The 22124-nt window shown below is 37.2% G+C and overlaps 1 protein-coding gene across 2 annotated transcripts in view; it reads left to right on the top strand.

Moving 5' to 3' along the window:
• Window positions 1–22124, top strand: part of LDB2 (LIM domain binding 2) — a 653506-nt gene that overhangs the window by 245012 nt on the left and 386370 nt on the right. For both annotated transcript variants that reach the window (XM_053704113.1, XM_053704114.1), the window contains exon 2: window positions 10007–10109. In XM_053704113.1, coding sequence (XP_053560088.1) covers window positions 10007–10109 — 103 coding nt within the window. The remainder of the gene's footprint in view (window positions 1–10006; window positions 10110–22124) is intronic.

Below are 22124 nucleotides of genomic sequence, written 5' to 3' on the forward strand. Positions count from 1 at the left end.
CCAGACCCTCCCACCTCCTGGACAGCATCCATTTTAGATTCATTTGGAAGCTGCATTCTTAGTGAGAGGAGGGACAGTGTAGCTGCTGCTGATTTAATAGGGAAATTGATATCTAGGCTAGTGTATTCAGTGTCCACTACAGTCCTGAAGGACTCATCTGATCTCTGCTGTAAGGACAGCACCCCAAAAAGCCCTTTTTAGGGCTAGAACATCAGTCTGCTTTTTTTTTCCTGTGTAATCTAATTGCAGTTGCCTGCCTGTCAGCGTGTGTGTCAGGCTCACAGCGTATACAGTGCCACCACTCATATCTGGTGCAACAATAGTGTACATTAAAAAAAAACAAAAAACTTTTTTGACTGTGAAATAATAGCAGATAGCTGCCAGTACCCAAGATGGCCGCCAATAAGGCAGATGGGGAGGGTTAGAGAGCTGTTTTGGGGGGGATCAGGAAGGTTGGGGGCTAAGGGGGGATGCTACACCATAGCATATGTAAATATGTTAAAAAAAATTAAAAATTTTTTAAAAACCTTTTATTTTAGTACTGGCAGACTTTCTGCCAGTACTTAAGATGGCGGGGACAATTGTGGGGTGGGGACGGAAGGGAGCTGTTTGGGAGGGATCAGGGGGTCTGATGTGTCAGGTGGGAGGCTGATCTCTACACTAAAGCTAAAATTAACCCTGCAAGCTCCCTACAAACTACCTAATTAACCCCTTCACTACTAGCCATAATACACGTGTGATGCGCAGCAGCATTTAGCGGCCTTCTAATTACCAGAAAGCAACACCAAATTCATATATGTCTGCTATTTCTGAACAAAGGGGATCCCAGAGAAGCATTTACAACCATTTGTGCCATAATTGCACAAGCTGTTTGTAAATAATTTCAGTGAGAAACCTAAAATTGCGAAAAAAATTAAGTTTTTTTAAAATTTGATCGCATTTGGCGGTGAAATGGTGGCATGAAATATACCAAAATGGGCCTAGATCAATACTTTGGGTTGTCTACTACACTACACTTAAGCTAAAATTAACTCTACAAGCTCCCTACATGCTCCCTAATTAACCCCTTCACTGCTGGGCATAAAACACGTGTGGTGCACAGTGGCATTTAGCAGCCTTCTCATTACCAAAAAGCAACGCCAAAGCCATATAAGTCTGCTATTTCTGAACAAAGGGGATCCCAGAGAAGCATTTACATCCATTTATGCTATAATTGCATAAGTTGTTTGTAAATAATTTCTGTGAGAAACCTAAAGTTTGTGAAAAAGTGAACAATTATTTTTTATTTGATCGCATTTGGCGGTGAAATGGTGGCATGAAATATACCAAAATGGGCCTAGATCAATACTTTGGGTTATCTACTACACTACACTTAAGCTGAAATTAACTCTACAAGCTGCCTACATGCTCCCTAATTAACTCCTTCACTGCTGAGCATAAAACACGTGTGGTGCGCAGTGGCATTTAGCAGCCTTCTAATTACCAAAAAGCAACACCAAAGCCATATAAGTCTGCTATAATGGCATGTCTGGCACACAGTGTTGGGGCAAGGATCCATCTGACCACTGATACCTGGTCTGCAAAGCATGGTCAGGGCAGGTATATCACCTACACTGCGCACTGTGAAGCGGGCGTAACCCTTACACGTAACCCTTACACTACCTGATTGATACAACATCATACCTGATGTTTTAAAGCACGTTATTCCAAACAATTTAGGAATGTTAGGTGATTTATGCCCTTTATGGATTAAAACCAGACTCTGCATCAACTATGTAATTTTCCATGGGAGTTTTGCCATGGATCCCCCTCCGGCATGCCACAGTCCAGGTGTTAGTGCCCTTGAAACAACTTTTCCATCACTATTGTGGCCAGAAAGAGTCCCTGTGGGTTTTAAAATTTGCCTGCCTATTGAAGTCTATGGCGGTTCGCCCGGTTCGCAAACTTTTGTGGAAGTTCGAGTTCTCCGTTCGCGAACCCAAATTTTTAGGTTTGCGACATCACTAAACAAAAGTAAAGTGAAAACTTGTTTAAAATCATGAAAGGAAAATAATTGGGTTTCATGTCCCTTTAAATGCTTATAAAATATTTATTGTTTTGTAGATCCATCACATTGCAGCACATATGATTTTTTTTTTCAGTATACCTTTAATTGTGTGTAAAATGTTTGGAGTTGGAGCTGACCAGTGGGGATTAGAATACAAGCAACAAAGACACAATAGAAAAGAGATCTTTATATTTTATGGCAAAGGGATTGTGAATACGTATTGCTTTAAATTTATGAACGCAGTCAGCAAAAATTAGTTTGCTATATCTATTAACATTAATATAGGATGACAATTTAATTACTAGTGTCATAATCATATATCATTTGCTATGAATACAAGCAAATTGGATTGGAAAGTCTTCTTGTCTAGAGTGAAGAAGGGTTTGTGTTACATTACTTATTGCTAGCTGATATACACAAGAATACAAATGTAAAAATATAGACATAATCTCAAATAGGAGTGGTTCCTTAAAGGGACACTAAACACAAACGGTAAACTACATGATTATAAACCTTCATATATAAGAATCATTTTGCAATGAAAACTACAGATTTATTTTGTCAAATTAGTATATTGTTTTATGTGTATTCTTTTCACTGATTTCCCTGTCCCCCGGAACAAAAAAACTCTTGCTAACCAATGACAAACTAATATTCAGATATAGCACAAACTCTCGGCTAGATTACGAGTTGTGCGTAAGGCTTAAAAAGCAGCGTTGGCCAGTCCCAACGCTGCTTTTTAATGCCCGCTGGTATTACAAGTCTTGCAGGTACAGGTGTACCGCTCACTTTTTTGGCCAGACTTGGAAATACCGCAAATCCACTTACATCAATTACATATACTATTTTTTCAATGGGACTTGCATAGCGCCGGTATTACGAGTCTGCCAAAAAGTGAGCGGTACACCCTCTCCTGTCAAGACTGGTACTGCATTTTAAAGTCAGTAGTTAAGAGTTTTACACTACAACACCGTAGCATAAAACTCTTAACTAAAGTGCTAAAAAGTACACTAATACCCATAAACTACCTATTAACCCCTAAACCGAGCCCCCCCCCCACATCGCAAACACTAAAATAAATGTTTTAACCCCTAATCTGCCAAACCGGACATCGACGCCACTATAATAAATATATTAACCCCTAAACCGCCGCACTCCCACCTCGCAAACATTAGTTAAATATTATTTACCCCTAATCTGCCGTCCCTAACATCGCCGACACCTACCTACATTTATTAACCCCTAATCTGCCGCCCCCAACGTCGCCGCCACTATACTAAAGTTATTAACCCCTAAATCTAAGTCTAACCCTAAACTTAACCCCCCCTAACTTAAATATAATTTAAATAAATCTAAATAAAATTCCTAACATTAACTAAATAATTCCTATTTAAAACTAAATACTTACCTGTAAAATAAACCCTAAGCTAGCTACAATATAACTAATAGTTACATTGTAGCTATCTTAGGGTTTATTTTTATTTTACAGGCAAGTTTGTATTTATTTTAACTAGGTAGAATAGTTATTAAATAGTATTTAACTATTTAATAACTACCTAGCTAAAATAAATACAAAGTTACCTGTAAAATAAAACCTAACCTAAGTTAGAATTACACCTAACACTACACTATAATTAAATTAATTCCCTAAAATAAATACAATTAAATACAATTAAATAAAATTATCTAAAGTACAAAAAAACAAACACTAAATTACAGAAAATAATAAACAAATTACAAGATTTTTAAACTAATTACACCTAATCTAATCCCCCTAACAAAATAAAAAAGCCCCCCCAAAATAAAAAAGCCCTACCCTACACTAAATTACAAATAGCCCTTAAAAGGGCCTTTTGTGGGGCATTGCCCCAAAGTAATCAGCTCTTTTACCAGTAAAAAAAATTCTAAATCCCCCCCCAACATTAAATCCCACCTCCCACACAACCAACCCTACTCTAAAACCCACCCAATACCCCCTTAAAAAACCTAACACTAACCCCTTGAAGATCACCTTACCGGGAGAAGTCTTCACCCAACCGGGCTGAAGTCCTCATCGAAGCCAGGAGAAGTTTTCATCCAAGCCGGGCGAAGTGGTCCTCCAGACGGGCATCCAGACGGCATCTTCTATATTCATCCATCCGGCGCGGAGCGGGTCCATCTTCAAGACATCCGACGCGGAGCATCCTCTTCAATCGACGGCTTACACAGAATGAAGGTACCTTTAAGTGACGTCATCCAAGATGGCGTCCCTTCAATTCCGATTGGCTGATAGAATTCTATCAGCCAATCGGAATTAAGGTAGAAAAAATACTATTGGCTGATGCAATCAGCCAATAGGATTGAAGTTCAATCCTATTGGCTGATCCAATCAGCCAATAGAATGCGAGCTCAATGGTTGGTTATGTGGGTGGTGGGTTTTAATGTTGGGGGGATTTGTAATTTTTTTTACAGGTAAAACAGCTGATTACTTAGGCGCAATGCCCCGCAAAAGGCCCTTCTAAGGGCTATTTGTAATTTAGTGTAGGGTAGAGCTTTTTTTTTTTTTATTTTTTTTTTTTTATTTTGTTAGGGGGATTAGATTAGGTGTAATTAGTTTAAAAATCTTGTAATTTGTTTATTATTTTCTGTAATTTAGTGGGGGTTTTTTTGTACTTTAGATAATTTTATTTAATTGTATTTAATTGTATTTAATTTAGCGAATTCATTTAATTATAGTGTAGTGTTAGGTGTAATTGTAACTTAGGTTAGGTTTTATTTTACAGGTAACTTTGTATTTATTTTAGCTAGGTAGTTATTAAATAGTTAATAAATATTTAATAACTATTCTACATAGTTAAAATAAATACAAACTTGCCTGTAAAATAAAAATAAACCCTAAGCTAGCTACAAGGTAACTATTAGTTATATTATAGCTACTTTAGGGTTTATTTTGCAGGTAAGTATTTAATTTTAAATAGGAATAATTTAGTTAATTATAGTAATTTTATTTAGATTTCTTTTAATTATATTTAAGTTAGGGGGTGTTAGGGTTAGACTTAGGTTTAGGGGTTAATAACTTTAATATAGTGGCGGCGACGTTGGGGGCGGCTGATTAGGGGTTAATAAATGTAGGTAGGTGGCGTCGATGTTAGGGCCGGCAGATTAGGGGTTAATAATATTTAACTAATGTTTGCGAGGCGGGAGTGCGGCCGTTTAGGGGTTTATATGTTTATTATAGTGGTGGCGACATTGGGGGCAGCAGATTAGGGGTTAAGAAATGTAGGTAGGGGTGGCAGATTAGGGTTTAATAAATATAATGTAGGTGTTGGCGATGTTGGGGGCAGCAGATTAGGGGTTCATAAGTATAATGTAGGTGGTGGCAGTGTCCGGAGCGGAAGATTAGGGGTTAATAATATAATGTAGGTTGCGGCGATGTCTGGGGCGGCAGATTAGGGGTGTTTAGACTCGGGGTTCATGTTAAGGTGTTAGGTGTAGACATAAAATGTGTTTCCCCATAGGAATCAATGGGGCTGCGTTAAGGAGCTTTACGCTGCTTTTTGGCAGGTGTTAGACTTTTTTTCAGTCGGCTCTCCCCGTTGATTCCTATAGGGAAATCGTGCACGAGCACGTCACACCAGCTCACCGCTAACGTAAGCAGCGCTGGTATTGGAGTGCGGTAAGGAGCAAAATTTTGCTCAGCGCTCACTTCTTGTCTGGGTTGTAAAAACCTGTAATACCAGCGCTGTCTGTAAGTGAATGGTGAGCATAAACTGTTTGTTAGCACCGCACAGCTCAAAACGGAAAACTCGTAATCTAGCTGTCTGTTTGCACATGTGCAGACTGGGGTAGCTTGCACTCTTGTATTCCCTTAAGGTGGTTTAGCACTGTTTCAACTTGGCTACTATTGCAAAGAATGATTTGCCTATCATGATTGTTGATGCAAAACTAATAATCAACCTTTTTAAAAGCATGTGACACCATAGAAGTTTAGGGAGGTAGGGAAAGTAAACAAAAGCTCGCATATATTGTAATAAATAAATACATAAATACATTTTAGATGTATTTTACAACAAAAGGCTGCAAAATAAATAATAAATGTATATTGCAATAATATTTTACTTGTAATAATGAAATATTTTATGCGTTGTTAAAATGTCAAGTTTAATGGTCCAATAATACAGCAGCTATAAATAAATAAACTAGAAATCGCCCAAAGAAGGAGTACTAAAATGATATATGGTCTAAAATGAATATCTTACAAAGAAAGACTCCATGATCTAAATAGTATAGTTTAGAGGAGAGAAAGGAAAGAGGTGACATGATAGAAGCCTTTAAATATATGAAGGTACTTAATAATGTAAAAGCTGAAAGCGACAAAACAAAAAAAGAAAGAAATACCAAAACAGGAGTTCGCAATTTTAAGCTAGAGGGTAGCAGATTCAGAAGAAATGTTGGGAAGCAGTTTTATACAGAAAGGATGGTTGATTCAAGAAATAGACTTCCAATAGGTGTGGTAAACTATCAACAAGACAGACAAAAGATGGTGAGGATAGGTAAGACAGATTCAAATACATTAGATGGATGGACAGGTTGACAGACAGAAAGACAGACAGATATCTTGATTGCACACCTGGTATAGTTTTTGTACCAGCATGATTGCTTGTGCACGGAATCCATAACCTTAGGTTTGCTTATGTTTAAGTAGCCGTATGATGTCAACTGGTATAATAAACGGAAGAGATGTGCTGAACTGTCAGACAAGTTTGCAAAAGTAAAAACAAATATAATGATTTCTCTAACACAAAATATTTTTTTCTTGTCAGCCGAATGAGAACTTTCTTGCAACAAAGTTGTTTTGTGTATTTAAAAAAAAAAAATAGAACAATCCACTAAAATTAAAACCTATAGGATTTTAGTTTTTTTCTTTTACTGAAGCCTTGTGTCTGTATATGGAAATCGGAGTCTAATGGGCTGCTTACGCAAGCTGTTTTCAAGCTGTTGTCTCAGTTATTGTCAAGAGGAGCCTCAATTATGCCCAGCGCAAGTGCCTTTTTGTTTATTTATACCTGTGACATCAAGATAAATGATGAGATCTTGCGCTGTATGAATTCAAGACAACACAGCTTATCACAGCTATAACATCATGGGGTAATGATCATTCCTGATTTTATACTGCAACAAGAGAACTAGAATAGGCTTATTCAGTTTACAGATTATGTCACACTCTGAGGGTGAAGCATCAGTATTACTGAATCCCAATGCAACTCGCTTGATAAAGTGCATCCTTGTCGATCACTAGAATCTGTCTACTCCAATGAACTGTAGCAAATGTTAGACAGTAAACACCATACTTTTTATATAATATGTATAGTTATACATTACCATTTATATTTCATATTTATTTTCCCCAGTTTCATGTAATTTAGCTATTAAAATTGTACATTTTCTAATTCTCACAGCTGGAAATTCACTCTGCAGACTTCTCAAGGCTAACCCTACTACATACCGTTCCCTGATTAGCGTCAGCAGATAACAACTGCAAAACAATGAACTTTATACTAACATAGTGACAATGACTAGCCTTGTTGTCTACAAATTCACAGACATGTACAGCCAAGAAAATGTTGTTTCGGACGAAATTTTCATTCCAAATATTAAAGGAAATTAGGTTCCCCGAATATTTGTTGGCTGTGCTATTCAGTATTCAGTTAGTTTAAAACTAAATGAATATGGAATTTTCGTTAAACAATTACATTCATTTTCGTTACTACGAATATAAATGTTTAAAAGCTACCGGTGAAAAGCTTATTACCCTAACATGCGCTAGAGAACTCGCTAACCTGATGCTCTTCTTGCCAGAGCCCTGGCTGCACTAACAGTAGGCTTACCGCATTCGGCTCCCAGGACCTGCACTAAAAATAGTGCAGGTTTTGGGTGCCGAGCTCGCTAAGCCTCCTATTAGTGGAGCCAGGGACCTGGCAAAAAGAGGATCAGATTAGCGCTTTCTCCAGAGCGTATTAAGTTGTTAACCCTTTAAAAGTAATTTAAACGAAACTAATAAATATTGATGAATTTTTTGTTTTCTTTCGATTTTGCTGGTGCATTCATTTGGATGTTTATTTGTTATAAACAAGGCTACATAGAAAATAATGTTATAGCAGAAACACAGGTAGCAAGTGTCAGCAGCATATACAGGCAGTACTGATCATAAGGTATATAGGCCACAGTGACTAGCAGGAGCACATGAAGCAAAAGTAATCAGCATACACAAGCTGTAGTGATAACCAGGGACACTGCATAGTCCATATACACAGGCAGCAGTAACAAACAGTAACAGTTAGCAGGATACACAGGCAGCAGTAACAAACAGTAACAGTCAGCAGGATACACAGGTAGTAGTGACAAACAGGAAAACAATCAGTAATGATCAGCAGGATACACAGGTAGTAGTGACAAACAGTAAAACAATCAGTAATGATCAGCAGGATAAACAGGTAATAGTGCCAAACAGGAAAACAATCAGTAATGGTCAGCAGGATACACAGGCAATAGTGACAATCAGGAAAATAATTAGTAATGATCAGCAGGATATACAGGCAGTAGTGGTAAACAGGAAAACAATCAGTAATAGTCAGCAGGATACACAGGTAGTATTGACAAACAGGAAACAATCAGTAATGGTCAGCAGGATACACAGGCAGTAGGGACAAACGGGAAAACAATCAGTAATGATCAGCTGGATACACAGGTAGTAGTGACAAACAGGAAAACAATCAGTAATGATCAGCAGCATAAACAGGTAATAGTGCCAAACAGGAAAACAATCAGTAATGGTCAGCAGGCTACACAGGCAATAGTGACAATCAGGAAAACAATTAGTAATGATCAGCAGGATATACAGGCAGTAGTGGTAAACAGGAAAACAATCAGTAATAGTCAACAGGATACACAGGCAGTAGTGCCAATTTAGAAAACAATCTGTATATACGTACACAGGCAGTAGGGACAAACAGGAAAGCAATCAGTAATGGTCATCAGAATACACAGGCAACAGTGAGAATCAGGAAAACTATCAGTAATGTTCAGCAGGATACAGTGGCAGTAGAGACAAACAGGAAAACAATCAGTAATAATCAGCAGGATACACAGGCAGTAGTGGCAAACAGGAAAACAATCAGTAATAATCAGCAGGATATACAGGCAGTAGTGACAAACAGGAAAACAATTAGTAATGGTCAGCAGGATACACAGGCAGTAGTGCCAATTTAGAAAACAATCTGTATATACGTATATATATATATATATATATATATATATATATATATACTGTATATATATATATATATATATATATATATATATATATACAGTATATATGTATGTGTATATATATATATATTACAAAAAATACATCAGATATATAGATATATATATATATATATATATATATATATTTAAATTTAAAAATAAAAATAATATTTACTTCTTTGTGATGTACATCAGAATGTAAAATATTCATAACTACCTTCTGTTTAGCTCCATTGGTTTCACTTCTATGGGGAGAAGAAGTAAGGGCGATCGCAATATATAAAGTCTATGGGGAGAAGAAGTAAGGGCGATCACAATATACAAAGCCCTTTTGCTCGCGCACAAACATATAACTTTCAACTAGTAATACGCGCATTAACCCATGCGTTAAAATTTGAAAGCGCTTAATAGCACACCACTTGTAAATCTATTCCTTAATGTGCTATATTAATAAATAATTTTATTCAGCCTTATAATAGTAATTTATCCTCTAATCCACTTTTTTGTGTGCTTAGCATGAACATTTTGTGACTGCCTTATTATTAGTAATGATAGGGTAAATACAATTATACAATTGCAATTTTAATATGTTAACTATTTATTCTACATATTTTATTCTATTTTGACTTTCCTTTTGTTAATTATATATTCATACTTTTTTATTATTTCCAGGATAGTGACAATCTTTGGTGGGATGCCTTTGCAACAGAATTTTTTGAAGATGATGCAACATTAACACTGTCATTCTGCTTAGAAGATGGACCAAAGAGATACAGTAGGTCTACTCAAATAGGCAACAGAATTATAAAATGTCCATTTATAACAGTAAAGGGATGTGAAAGCCAAAATGTAAATCTTAATATTCTGATAAAGCATTTAATAATTAAAAAAACTACTTATTTCTCTTTGCTAAAGCTTAGCATGAATGAATGTTGAAAATTTTGTGTATCTTTAAAACAGTGACCTTCATTTATATGTTGTACTTAATCACACATTTATTGACAGATACACAGATTTTAAGGAGTACAATTTATTAATTAAATTAAATCCAAATCCTTTGTCACATTATTAGAAACTAAATATATACTGTACATTTTATTTGTTTGCTTATTTTAAATATTGGTTTTGACATTGTATTATATATGGATGTTCAGTTATATCATCCAGAATAAATTCATAAAATAATTTATTTTATATATAGGTGTACTTTACAGGTATTACCTTACCACTCCTATCACTTTTTGTTACAGGATCGTATAAATTAGATAATTCCTCATTTTATATATATATATATATATATATATATATGGGTGTGTATATGGAAAAGGTTTACATTTCCTACCCTATTTAAACAATAGAGGGCAATCATGAGACATCAATGAGGAAACGCTACTACCAAGAAGTGTGTAGCATATCATCTATGAATCTGTTTCACCTATTGGGTTTGTCACATGGATTAATTTTTGGAAGTACTTCTTTACAGAAAGGCTGATTGATTCATGGAATAAACTTCCACTAGAGGTGGTAATGACAAACACTGTGGGGGACTTTAAGAATGCCTGGGATAAGCATAAGGCTATCCTATGAACTTGATAAATTATACTTTTAGGAAATATTGGGCAGACTTATTGGGCCATTGGTTCTTATCTGCCTTCAAAATCTATGGCCTAGATTTGGAGTTTTGCATTAGAAGGGGTGCGTTAACTACGCATGCTTTTTTTTGGCCGCACCTTTTAAATACCGCTGGTATTTAGAGTTCACAGAATGGCTGCGTTAGGCTCCAAAAAGAGGAGCGTAGAGCATAATTTACCGACACTGCAACTCTAAATACCAGCGGTGCTTACGGACGCGGCCAGCTTCAAAAACGTGCTCGTGCACGATTCCCCCATAGGAAACAATAGGACAGTTTGAGCTGAAAAAAAACCTAACACCTGCAAAAAAGCAGCGTTCAGCTCCTAACACGGCCCCATTGTTTCCTATGGGGAAACACTTCCTATGTCTGCACCTAACACCCTAACATGAACCCCGAGTCTAAACACCCCTAACCTTACACTTATTAACCCATAATCTGCCGCCCCCGCTATCGCTGACACCTGCATATTTTTTTTAACCCCTAATCTGCCGCTTCGTACACTGCCGCAACCTACATTATAGCTATGTACCCCTAATCTGCTGCCCCTAACACCGCCGACCCCTATATTATATTTATTAACCCCTAATCTGCCCCCCACAACGTCGCCGCCACCTACCTACACTTATTAACCCTTAATCTGCCGACCGGACCTCACCGCTACTATAATAAAGTTATTAACCCCTAATCCGCCTCACTCCCGCCTCAATAACCCTATAAGAAATAGTATTAACCCCTAATCTGCCCTCCCTAACATCGCCGACACCTAACTTCAATTATTAACCCCTAATCTGCCGACCAGACCTCACCGCTACTATAATAAATGTATTAACTCCTAAAGCTAACTCTAACCCTAACACTAACACCCCCCTAAGTTAAATATAATTTTATTCTAACGAAATAAAATAATTCTTATTAAATAAATTATTCCTATTTAAAGATAAATACTTACCGGTAAAATAAACCCTAATATAGCTACAATATAACGAATAATTATATTGTAGCTATTTTAGGATTAATATTTATTTTACAGGCAACTTTGTATTTATTTTAACCAGGTACAATAGCTATTAAATAGTTAAGAACTATTTAATAGCTACCTAGTTAAAATAATTACAAAATTACCTGTAAAATAAATCCTAACCTAAGTTACAATTAAACCTAACACTACACTATCAATAAATTACTTAAATAAAATACCTACAATTATCTACAATTAAACCTAACACTACACTATCAATAAATTAATTAAATACAATACCTACAAATAAATACAATTAAATAAACTAACTAAAGTACAAAAAATAAAAAATGTTTACAAACATTAGAAAAATATTACAACAATTTTAAACTAATTACACCTACTCTAAGCCCCCTAATAAAATAACAAAGCCCCCCAAAATAAAAAAATGCCCTACCCTATTCTAAATATAAAATAGAAAAGCTTTTTAAAAGGGCCATTTGCGGGGCATGCCCCAAAGAATTCAGCTCTTTTGCCTGAAAAAAAAAAACATACAATACCCCCCCCCCAACATTACAACCCACCACCCACATACCCCTAATCTAACCCAAACCCCCCTTAAATAAACCTAACACTAAGCCCCTGAAGATCTTCCTACCTTATCTTCACCACACCGGGTATCAGCGATCGGTCCAGGCTCCGATGTCTTGATCCAAGCCCAAGCGGGGGGCTGAAGGCGTCCATCCTCCGGCTGAAGTCTTGATCCAAGCGGCGGCTGAAGAAGTCCATCTTTGGGCAGAAGTCTTCATTCTATCCGGGCAGAAGAGGACATCCGGACCGGCAAACATCTTCATCCCAGTGGCATCTTCTATGTTCTTCCATCCGATGATGAGCAGCTCCATCTTGTTAGACCTCCGGCGCGGATCCATCCTCTTCTTCCGACGACTAGACGATGAATGAAGGTTCCTTTAAGGGATGTCATCCAAGATGGCGTCCCTCGAATTCCGATTGGCTGATAGGATTCTATCAGCCAATCGGAATTAAGGTAGGAAAATTCTGAATGGCTGATGGAATCAGCCAATCAGATTCAAGTTCAATCCGATTGGCTGATTGGATCAGCCAATCAGATTGAGCTTGCATTCTATAGTCGTCGGAAGAAGAGGATGGATCCGCGACGGAGGTCTGAATGATGGAGCCGCTCGTCATCGGATGGAAGAACATAGAAGATGCCGCTTGGATAAAGATGTTTGCCGGTCCGGATGTCCTCTTCTGCCCGGATAGGATGAAGACTTCTGCCCGAAGATGGACTTCTTCAGCCGCCTCTTGGATCAAGACTTCAGCCCAATGATGGATGTCTTCAGCCCCCCGCTTGTGCTTGGACCAAGACATCTGAGCCTGGACGAATCGGTGATACCCGGTGTGGTGAAGATAAGGTAGGAAGATCTTCAGGGGCTTAGTGTTAGGTTTATTTAAGGGGGTTTTGGGTTAGATTAGGGGTATGTGGGTGGTGGGTTGTAATGTTGGGGGGGTATTGTATGTTTTTTTTCCAGGCAAAAGAGCTGAATTCTTTGGGGCATGCCCCGCAAAAGGCCCTTTTAAGGGCTGGTAAGGTAAAAGAGCTTTTCTATTTTAATTTTAGAATAGGGTAGGGCATTTTTTTATTTTGGGGGGCTTAGAGTAGGTGTAATTAGTTTAAAATTGTTGTAATATTTTTCTAATGTTTGTAAATATTTTTTTATTTTTTGTAACTTAGTTCTTTTTTATTTTTTGTACTTTAGTTAGTTTATTTAATTGTATTTATTTGTAGGTATTGTATTTAATTAATTTATTGATAGTGTAGTGTTAGGTTTAATTGTAGATAATTGTAGGTATTTTATTTAATTAATTTATTGATAGTGTAGTGTTAGGTTTATTTGTAACTTAGGTTAGGATTTATTTTACAGGTAATTTTGTAATTATTTTAACTAGGTAACTATTAAATAGTTCTTAACTATTTAATAGCTATTGTACCTGGTTAAAATAATTAAAAAGTTGCCTGTAAAATAAATATTAATCCTAAAATAGCTACAATGTAATTATTCGTTATATTGTAGCTATATTAGGGTTTATTTTACAGGTAAGTATTTAGCTTTAAAGAGGAATAATTTATTTAATAAGAGTTAATTTATTTCGTTAGATTTAAATTATATTTAACTTAGGGGGGTGTTAGGGTTAGGGTTAGACTTAGCTTTAGGGGTTAATACATTTATTAGAGTAGCGGTGAGGTCCGGTCGGTAGATTAGGGGTTAATACTTGAAGTCAGGTGTCGGCGATGTTAGGGAGGGCAGATTAGGGGTTAATACTATTTATTATAGGGTTATTGAGGCGGCAGTGAGGCGGATTAGGGGTTAATAACTTTATTATAGTAGCGGTGAGGTCCGGTCGGCAGATTAGGGGTTAATAATTGTAGGTAAGGTAGCAGCGACGTTGGGGGGGGCAGATTAGGGGTTAATAAATATAATATAGGGGTCGGCGGTGTTAGGGGCAGCAGATTAGGGGTACATAAGTATAACGTAGGTGGCGGCTGTGTGCGGTCGGCAGGTTAGGGGTTAAAAAAAATTAATACAGTGGCAGCGATGTGGGGGGACCTTGGTTTAGGGGTACATAGGTAGTTTATGGGTGTTAGTGTACTTTAGAGCACAGTAGTTAAGAGCTTTATGAACTGGCGTTAGCCCAAAAAGCTCTTAACTCCTGTTTTTTTTCTGCGGCTGGAGTTTTGTTGTTAGAGTTCTAACGCTCACTTCAGCCAAGACTCTAAATACCAGCGTTAGAAAGATCCCATTGAAAAGATAGGATACGCAATTGGCGTAGGGGGATCTGCGGTATGGAAAAGTTGCGGCTGCAAAGTGAGCGTTAGACCCTTAATGACTGACTCCAAATACCAGCGGGCGGTAAAAACCAGCGTTAGGACCCCCTAACGCTGGTTTTGACGGCTACCGCAAAACTCTAAATCTAGGCGTATGTTTCGATGTTTCTATAAAGGAATATGTTTTTTTTTTATAATTCTATTTAGTCATCTCACCAACTCTATATAAATTAACCATCTATGCCCTACCAGGTATGGTCAGAAGCATACAGCTGCCTTCAGCACTATATGTATAATATTGTCACTAACATTGTTGCAAATACTGCTGCAGTTATTGAAGATGTACACTATCCTGAGCCCACCTTAGTATGCTTTCATTGCGTTTTATTATTATCTATTTGCCATACACTAACAGATTCTGCAATGCTTTACAAGGGATATAATATGATACAAGAAAACACAGGGAAAGCAGACTGTGACAGAAAGACTACAGGACACTGCTCCCTAGAGGGTTTATAATTTAAGGGGAATTAGCTAAATTTCAACAAAGGATATCAGGAGAAAGAGAGAACCAAATTTTACTGATGGCAATTGGGAAGTTTTTGTCATTTGTAAGCTCTGTCTGGACATTAAAATTTAAAGGGACATTCTAGTCCAAAAACTCTCATTTCTTCACTACTGACACTTGAACTCTATGGGCCTGATGATCTATAGCTCTTGGTTCTGTCAAGATTATCTAAAAAGTCTCATCAGTACTGGGAGGTCCCTCAAATCATTCTAGAAAGGGGAATTTTAGCTTGGGAGCTGTGCATGTAGCTATGTTCTGGGTGTGAAGAAGAGACACTTACATTGCAATATAATGCTCAAAATGATTAATGATCATCAAACCCAATGCGTTTCACCAGAGTAAATGGAGAATTTACATAGATAAAGTCCCACTCAGGAGCTACAGAGAATTGCTAGCAGCAGCTGTCTCACAACCTCACCAATCACTGGCTGTGTGCTGTCACATAACCCCACCAATAACTGGCTGTGTGCAGTCACAAACCCAACTAATTCCTTGTTGTGTGCAGTCGCACAATCCAACTAATTCCTGGTTGTGTGCAGTCGCACAATCTAACCAATAACTGGCTGTGTGCAGTCACACAATCCCACCAATAACTGTCTGTGTGCAGTCACACAATCCCACCAATAACTGGCTGTGTGCAGTCACACAACCCCACCAATAACTGGCTGTGTGCAGTCGCACAATCCCACCAATAACTGGCTGTGTGCAGTCACACAACCCCACCAATAACTGGCTGTGTGCAGTCACACAACCCCACCAATAACTGGCTATGTGCAGTCACACAACACCACCAATAACTGGCTGTGTGCAGTCACACAACCCAACTAATTACTGGCTGTGTGCAGTCACACAACCCCACCAATAACTGGCTGTGTGCCGTAGCACAACCTCACCAATAACTGGCTGAGTGGAGTCACACAACGCCACCAATAACTGGCTGTGTAGCTTATGAGTCCTGAATGGAACTTGCCTGGAATGGAATTTCCCCTATGGACCAACAATATATGATATATGCTGTAGATTCATATTTTATGTGGAAGTTCACAATATAATCAATACTATATTGCATATTTTATTTTAAAATTTCTAATATGTATTGTCTATTATTAACTGTGTCATCATATAATGGTTATCAAAAAAGGCAACATAACTGGAATTTATTCCCCGATTTGTAAGCCCTTTATATAAAAAAAACAGTTGAACCTGAAGAAACATGTTCATATAAATCTGCATTAACCCATTGCCTGTCAAAGAGGTCTACAGCAAATGATTAAAAAAAAGTTTTTCTATTAGATATCCTGTTAGTATCAATGGGAAGGTGTGCCACTGGCATTTAATAGTTAAGTGCTCTGCATGGCATTTTTAAAGGTTTCAAAAAGTTTTTAAATTACTTGGTTTGTTGTGTGTCAATTTAAAAGTGAAAAGAAAAATTACAATATTGAGGTAAATTCTAATCCAAGAGCTTTGTATAGTGCATTACATTGGTTTTCAATGGATTTTCAAATTCAAGGCATTCAATTACTGGTTATTTGTAGGTGTTTTGAGATGCTTTTTATATTAATAACACGTTTGTAATTTTAAGTATAACACATTAAGAACAGTGAGAACAACAATACATAAATAAAAACAGAAGTCCTGGCAACTGTCTCCTATGAAATATTTACCCCCTTAACGACCAGCGCCATACCCTGTACGACGCTGGTCGTTATGCCCTTAGCGCTGCGGAACCTGTTGGCACTCTACAAATACCTAATAATAATAATAATGCCCTTAAGGACCTAGTGACATACCCTGTACTTCGCTGCAGTCCTGGGCTTCTCTCTGGGAGATTGCGCTATTTCTGCATGTCCCACGAGTGGGGCACTGCAGAAATAGAGTTGCAGAGTTACCGAAGCAGACAGGGCCACTCTGTGGCCCTCTCTGCATCGGACAGCAGTAGGACTGATTGTTGGTGGGTTGGAGCGTAAGGAAAGAGGCAAGTGGGCGGCCCATTGTTGGAGGAGGCAGGAGAAGGACAGGAGTGGGTAGGACTACTAAGCCACAGTACAGGGGAAAAAAAACAACAACTTGAGGGGGAAGGAGGGGCAATGAGGGGGATCATATGTGGGATAATTTGAGGAAAACGGATCTGGGATGGGGAAGGGGGGTTTGAGTATTGAGGGGGGCAGCTACACTACAGAAAAATAGGTATTATATTTTTTAAAATTGCCTTTTTTGTAGCAAACTGGGTACTGGCAGACAGCTGCCAGTACCTAAGATGGCCGAAAATAGGTAGAGGGGGGAGGGTTAGAGAGCTATTTGGGGGGGATCAACGAGGTTGGGAGGTAAGGGGGGATACTACCCTGCAGAAAATATATCATTTAAAAAAAAAAATTAGTTTTATACTGGCAGACTTTCTGCCAGTACTTAAGATGGGGGTGACCTTTGGGGGGTGAGGGAGGAAGAGAACTGTTTGAGAGGGGTCAGGGAGGGATCATGAGGTGGGATGTGTCAGGTGGGAGGGCTGATCTTAACCCTACAAGCTATCTAATTTACCCCTTCACTGCAGGGCATAATACAAGTGTGGTGCGCAGCGGCATTTAGCGGCCTTCTCATTACCTAAAAGCAATGCCAAAGCCATATATGTCTACTATTTCTGAACAAAGGGGATCCCAGAGAAGCATTTACAACCATTTGTGCCATGATTGCACAAGCTGTTTGTAAATAATTTCAGTAAGAAACCTAAAATTGTGAAAAAGTTAACAATTGTTTTTATTTGATCGCATTTGGTGGTGAAATGGTGGCATGACATATACCAAAATAGGCCTAGATCAATACTTTGGGGTGTCTACTAATAATTTTTATATAGTTTTGATAGGTAAAAAAAAAAAGGCTCAATTTCTGTTTAAATGTGATGGCAAAAATGCTAAAAATGCGCTGGTCTTTTGGGGAAGTTTTTGTCTGAAGTACCCGGTCATTAAGGGGTTAATATCGAGAACATAAAATTGTCTACCTAAAAAAAAAAAACATGGCAAAGGTATAATACATGATTTTAACAATCACTACAATACTTTAAATACATATTATAACATTATACAATCCAATACAGATAAATGAAATATTGCGTATACATCTATTAGATACCCACAATCCCCCTGCTCCTATAGGTGTAAAACTAATGTCATAATTGACAGATGTAATATTGTATTGCAATACAATACTGTGTAAAGAGATCATTTACATTACACCTTCAATATAGGTGGTGATGCTGATTTGAATATATCGGTAGTATCAGAAAAGTATGGCTACCCATTGAGTAATATGGAAAAACAGCCTTCAAACACAAATTTCGGAGGTAATCTCGTTCCCACAACGGACCCCTTTTGAGTATATCGCCAAATGTTTCAATCATCTGGGCCTAGGTGTTTGGATGTTTACAAAGATATTATTTATAGAATTATTCAAAATTATATGAAATTTATATTTGGATTTATGTCATGAACTGATAAGTAAAAAAGCACCTGAATATAAAAAATTGTGCCTAAATGATTCAATATTGATCATGAATATGTTTTGGAATGCTGGTTGTTTTTCACTTGGTAATAATATTTTTTTTTTAAATTACGTAATCTAAAAAGTTTGCATATTAGTGCAATTTATGGATGACATTTGCTATTTTTGTTTGCCATCTGAAACATTATACATTTGTAATATTTGAAGTTAATTCGTTCTTTACTTTTAAAGTCAATAACATGTGATTTTTTGATGTAGATAGATTTTATTAGATAAAACCACCGCAGAAAATGCTTTAAAGTTGAAAAATGGATTTTACTTGGTAGAATTTTCTAGTTTTATTTTGCCAAAATAATTGCTCATTAGGTCAAGAGCTATAAAGCTTTAAAGGGACAGTCAACATCAAAATTATTATTGTTTAAAAAAGATAAATTACACCTTTACTACCCATTCCCCAGCTTTGTACAACCAACATTGTTATATTAATATACTTTATAATATTTAAACCTCTACATTTCTGCCTGTTTCTAAGCCACTACAGACAGCCTCTTATCACATGCCTTTTTATTAGCTTTTCACAACAAGAGACTGGACACTGCACTGATTGGCTAAAATGCAAGTCAATAGATAATAAATAAATAAATAGCCATGTGATAAGGGGGCTGTCAAAAGAGGCTTAGATAAAAGGTAATCACAGAGTTTAAAAGTATATTAATATAACCATGTTGTGCAAAACTGGGGAATGGGTAATAAAGGGATTATCCATCTTTGTAAAAAATAAACATTTTGGAGTTTACAGTCCCTTTAAATTATTTGACTTTTTAAATTATTTTGGTTCTTTATGTGCATGTGCAAAAAGAGATTATAGCTATGTTTATCTTACTGCAGCAGAAACTTTACTAGATTGATTTAAAAATGCAACATTGTTCTTAATTTATTTCACATTTACATAGCAAATCCAATTTTATGCAGGTGTCCTATTTCATTTTGTGATGACTCATGCATTTTTTTGTGTACCGACCAGAAAGATCTCCTAAGATTGAGGCCCATTTATCAAGCTCCGAATTGAGCTTGAGGGCCTGTGTTTCTGGCGAGTCTTCAGAGACGGACAGAGATCGCCACAATTCAACCTGATCAAGTACAAGAGCCGCTGGTGCAATGCTGAATACGGAGAGCTTATTGCTCTCCGCATTCAGCGATGTCTGTCGGACCTGATCAGCACTGTTGGATCAGGTCTGACAGACATTTGATAAATAGGCCTCTAAAAGTAAGTTTATATAGCATATATGGACCCCCAAATAGAGATTAGCTTGAAGCATTTATTTTATGCTAATATAAATGTCTTGTGTAAATATATAAAATATATATGGAAAATAGAAGTTTAAAACGTGGGAATTTAAAGTTAAATTAAAAATTAAAAAGTGAATATTATAGAGAGTTTGTTTGTTAACATAATTATTATTATAAATTAAAAATGACTTTAAAGGAAACTTAAAAAAAATGTGCCAAGAGTCTAGCTAACGCAAAAATATATCACCTGCATCTTTACTGAACTTTACAAGTATCCTGTATCAGAGCTCATGCTGAAAACCATAGTCTGTTTAGATAGGGATCTTTTTTCCTTGTGTCTCTACTGGGGATTGCTGCCTATTTCTGTGTTTGCCTTAATATTGATTGGTTAAAGGGATACTGAACCAAAATTCATTTTTTTCATGATTCAGAAGGTGGGCAGACTTTTGTAAGGCAAGGGCTACCTCTAATTGTATTCCAAGTGATGTGGTCACCTAACTAAAAAAAAAAAAACACCAGTCGCTGGCTGAAAATTTTATTTTTGCCACAAATAGGACCTGCTGGCTGAAAATTGTATTTTTGCCTCAAATAACACAGCTCTAAAAATCAGCCGTGCTCTTTAATTATAAATACAGCTGCGCTCTTTACTTACTGCGAGAGCTCTCTCTTTACGTCACGCTGGGACCATCAAGCAACCTTATCTGTGTACCGCACCTGCATATGGATAAGTGGTCTCACAATCAAGACGGCTTGAGTCTAGGGCTCGAGGAGTAGTCAAGCCTGGAACACATGGGAAACCCACAGCTCAGGTGCAACGATGACAATGAACTATTCTCAGACAATCATAGACAGACTCAATCTACAAAGTAATTTTATAGGCTGGACGCCATGTCAGGTTGATTAGGGGGCAGGTCCTGTTGGTTGCTCTCCATCTGTCCACTACTAGCTGAAGACTAGTGCAGATAGTTGAGACAGTGACAGTGGCAGGACCTGCAGGCTCTGTACCGCCTTACACAGCAACCAGAGACTAGTATGACAGCAGCAGCACTGACCTGCACAATTTGGTGACAACAAATTCTGGGGACAGAAAGCTGCAGAAACTAGCACAAAGTATAGCTAATATTAGTGTGTCAGAGAAAGCAGCATCAAAGCCTTGTAAAGAGTAAGTAAAAGAACCTGAGGGGGAGTAACAGACCCTGGGAAAAAAACAATAGCAGAGCAGACCATTCACCCAGCAGAGCCTGGTGACAAGTAACGGAGGACAGACCTAGAAAGTAGCAGCAGAATATCATACAGAACAGATCCTTTGCTCAATGAATTGGATGCACCGGAAGCCAGATAGGTGAAACAGGTAACTTTATTCAAAGAAATCTTAAAAAGCATATACAATGCTAAATGGCAATAGAATCTCCTACTTCAACGTGAGTGGTGTGTGTCCCACTCCAGGGACTGCTTGCTGACGCGTTTTGGCGCAAAAGGCCGTAATCGTAGCTGCAGTCACTTGTCCTAATGATCCTTTTATATCCATTAGAACAAGCTAATAGGTTAAAATCAAACTCCACCTTCTTTTACCTGTAGTGGAACTTTAAAACACACCCACACTATGGTTTATTAGATACTTTCAAGGTAAAGAACAATTATAATGAAACAACTTCTTTCCCATTATCTATAAATATATATTTTTAAAAACCATAACCTCACTTACAGTTATTTAAACTCCTTTCTTACATGTTGCTATAATATTCTTGGACTGCTATTTGGATAAAACATTATACACTTTTGCTCTGTGAACCTTAGTTAGTCTAATCTTTCTAAAGAACATTCTATACCAATTAATGTGAAAACATATATAAGTCTAGCTTTTATGTTCAATTTAGATAAGCTTAATAATAATGATACAGAAAAATTTTAGTGTTCATAACCTATTATCACAGTTCCAAAACTATGTCAACATCTTCCAATTGATAATTCTCTTTAAGAGAAATAATATCTATGAAAAGGGGG

Source organism: Bombina bombina, chromosome 2 (genome assembly GCF_027579735.1).
Source record: "Bombina bombina isolate aBomBom1 chromosome 2, aBomBom1.pri, whole genome shotgun sequence".
Taxonomy (NCBI): Eukaryota; Metazoa; Chordata; class Amphibia; order Anura; family Bombinatoridae; genus Bombina; species Bombina bombina.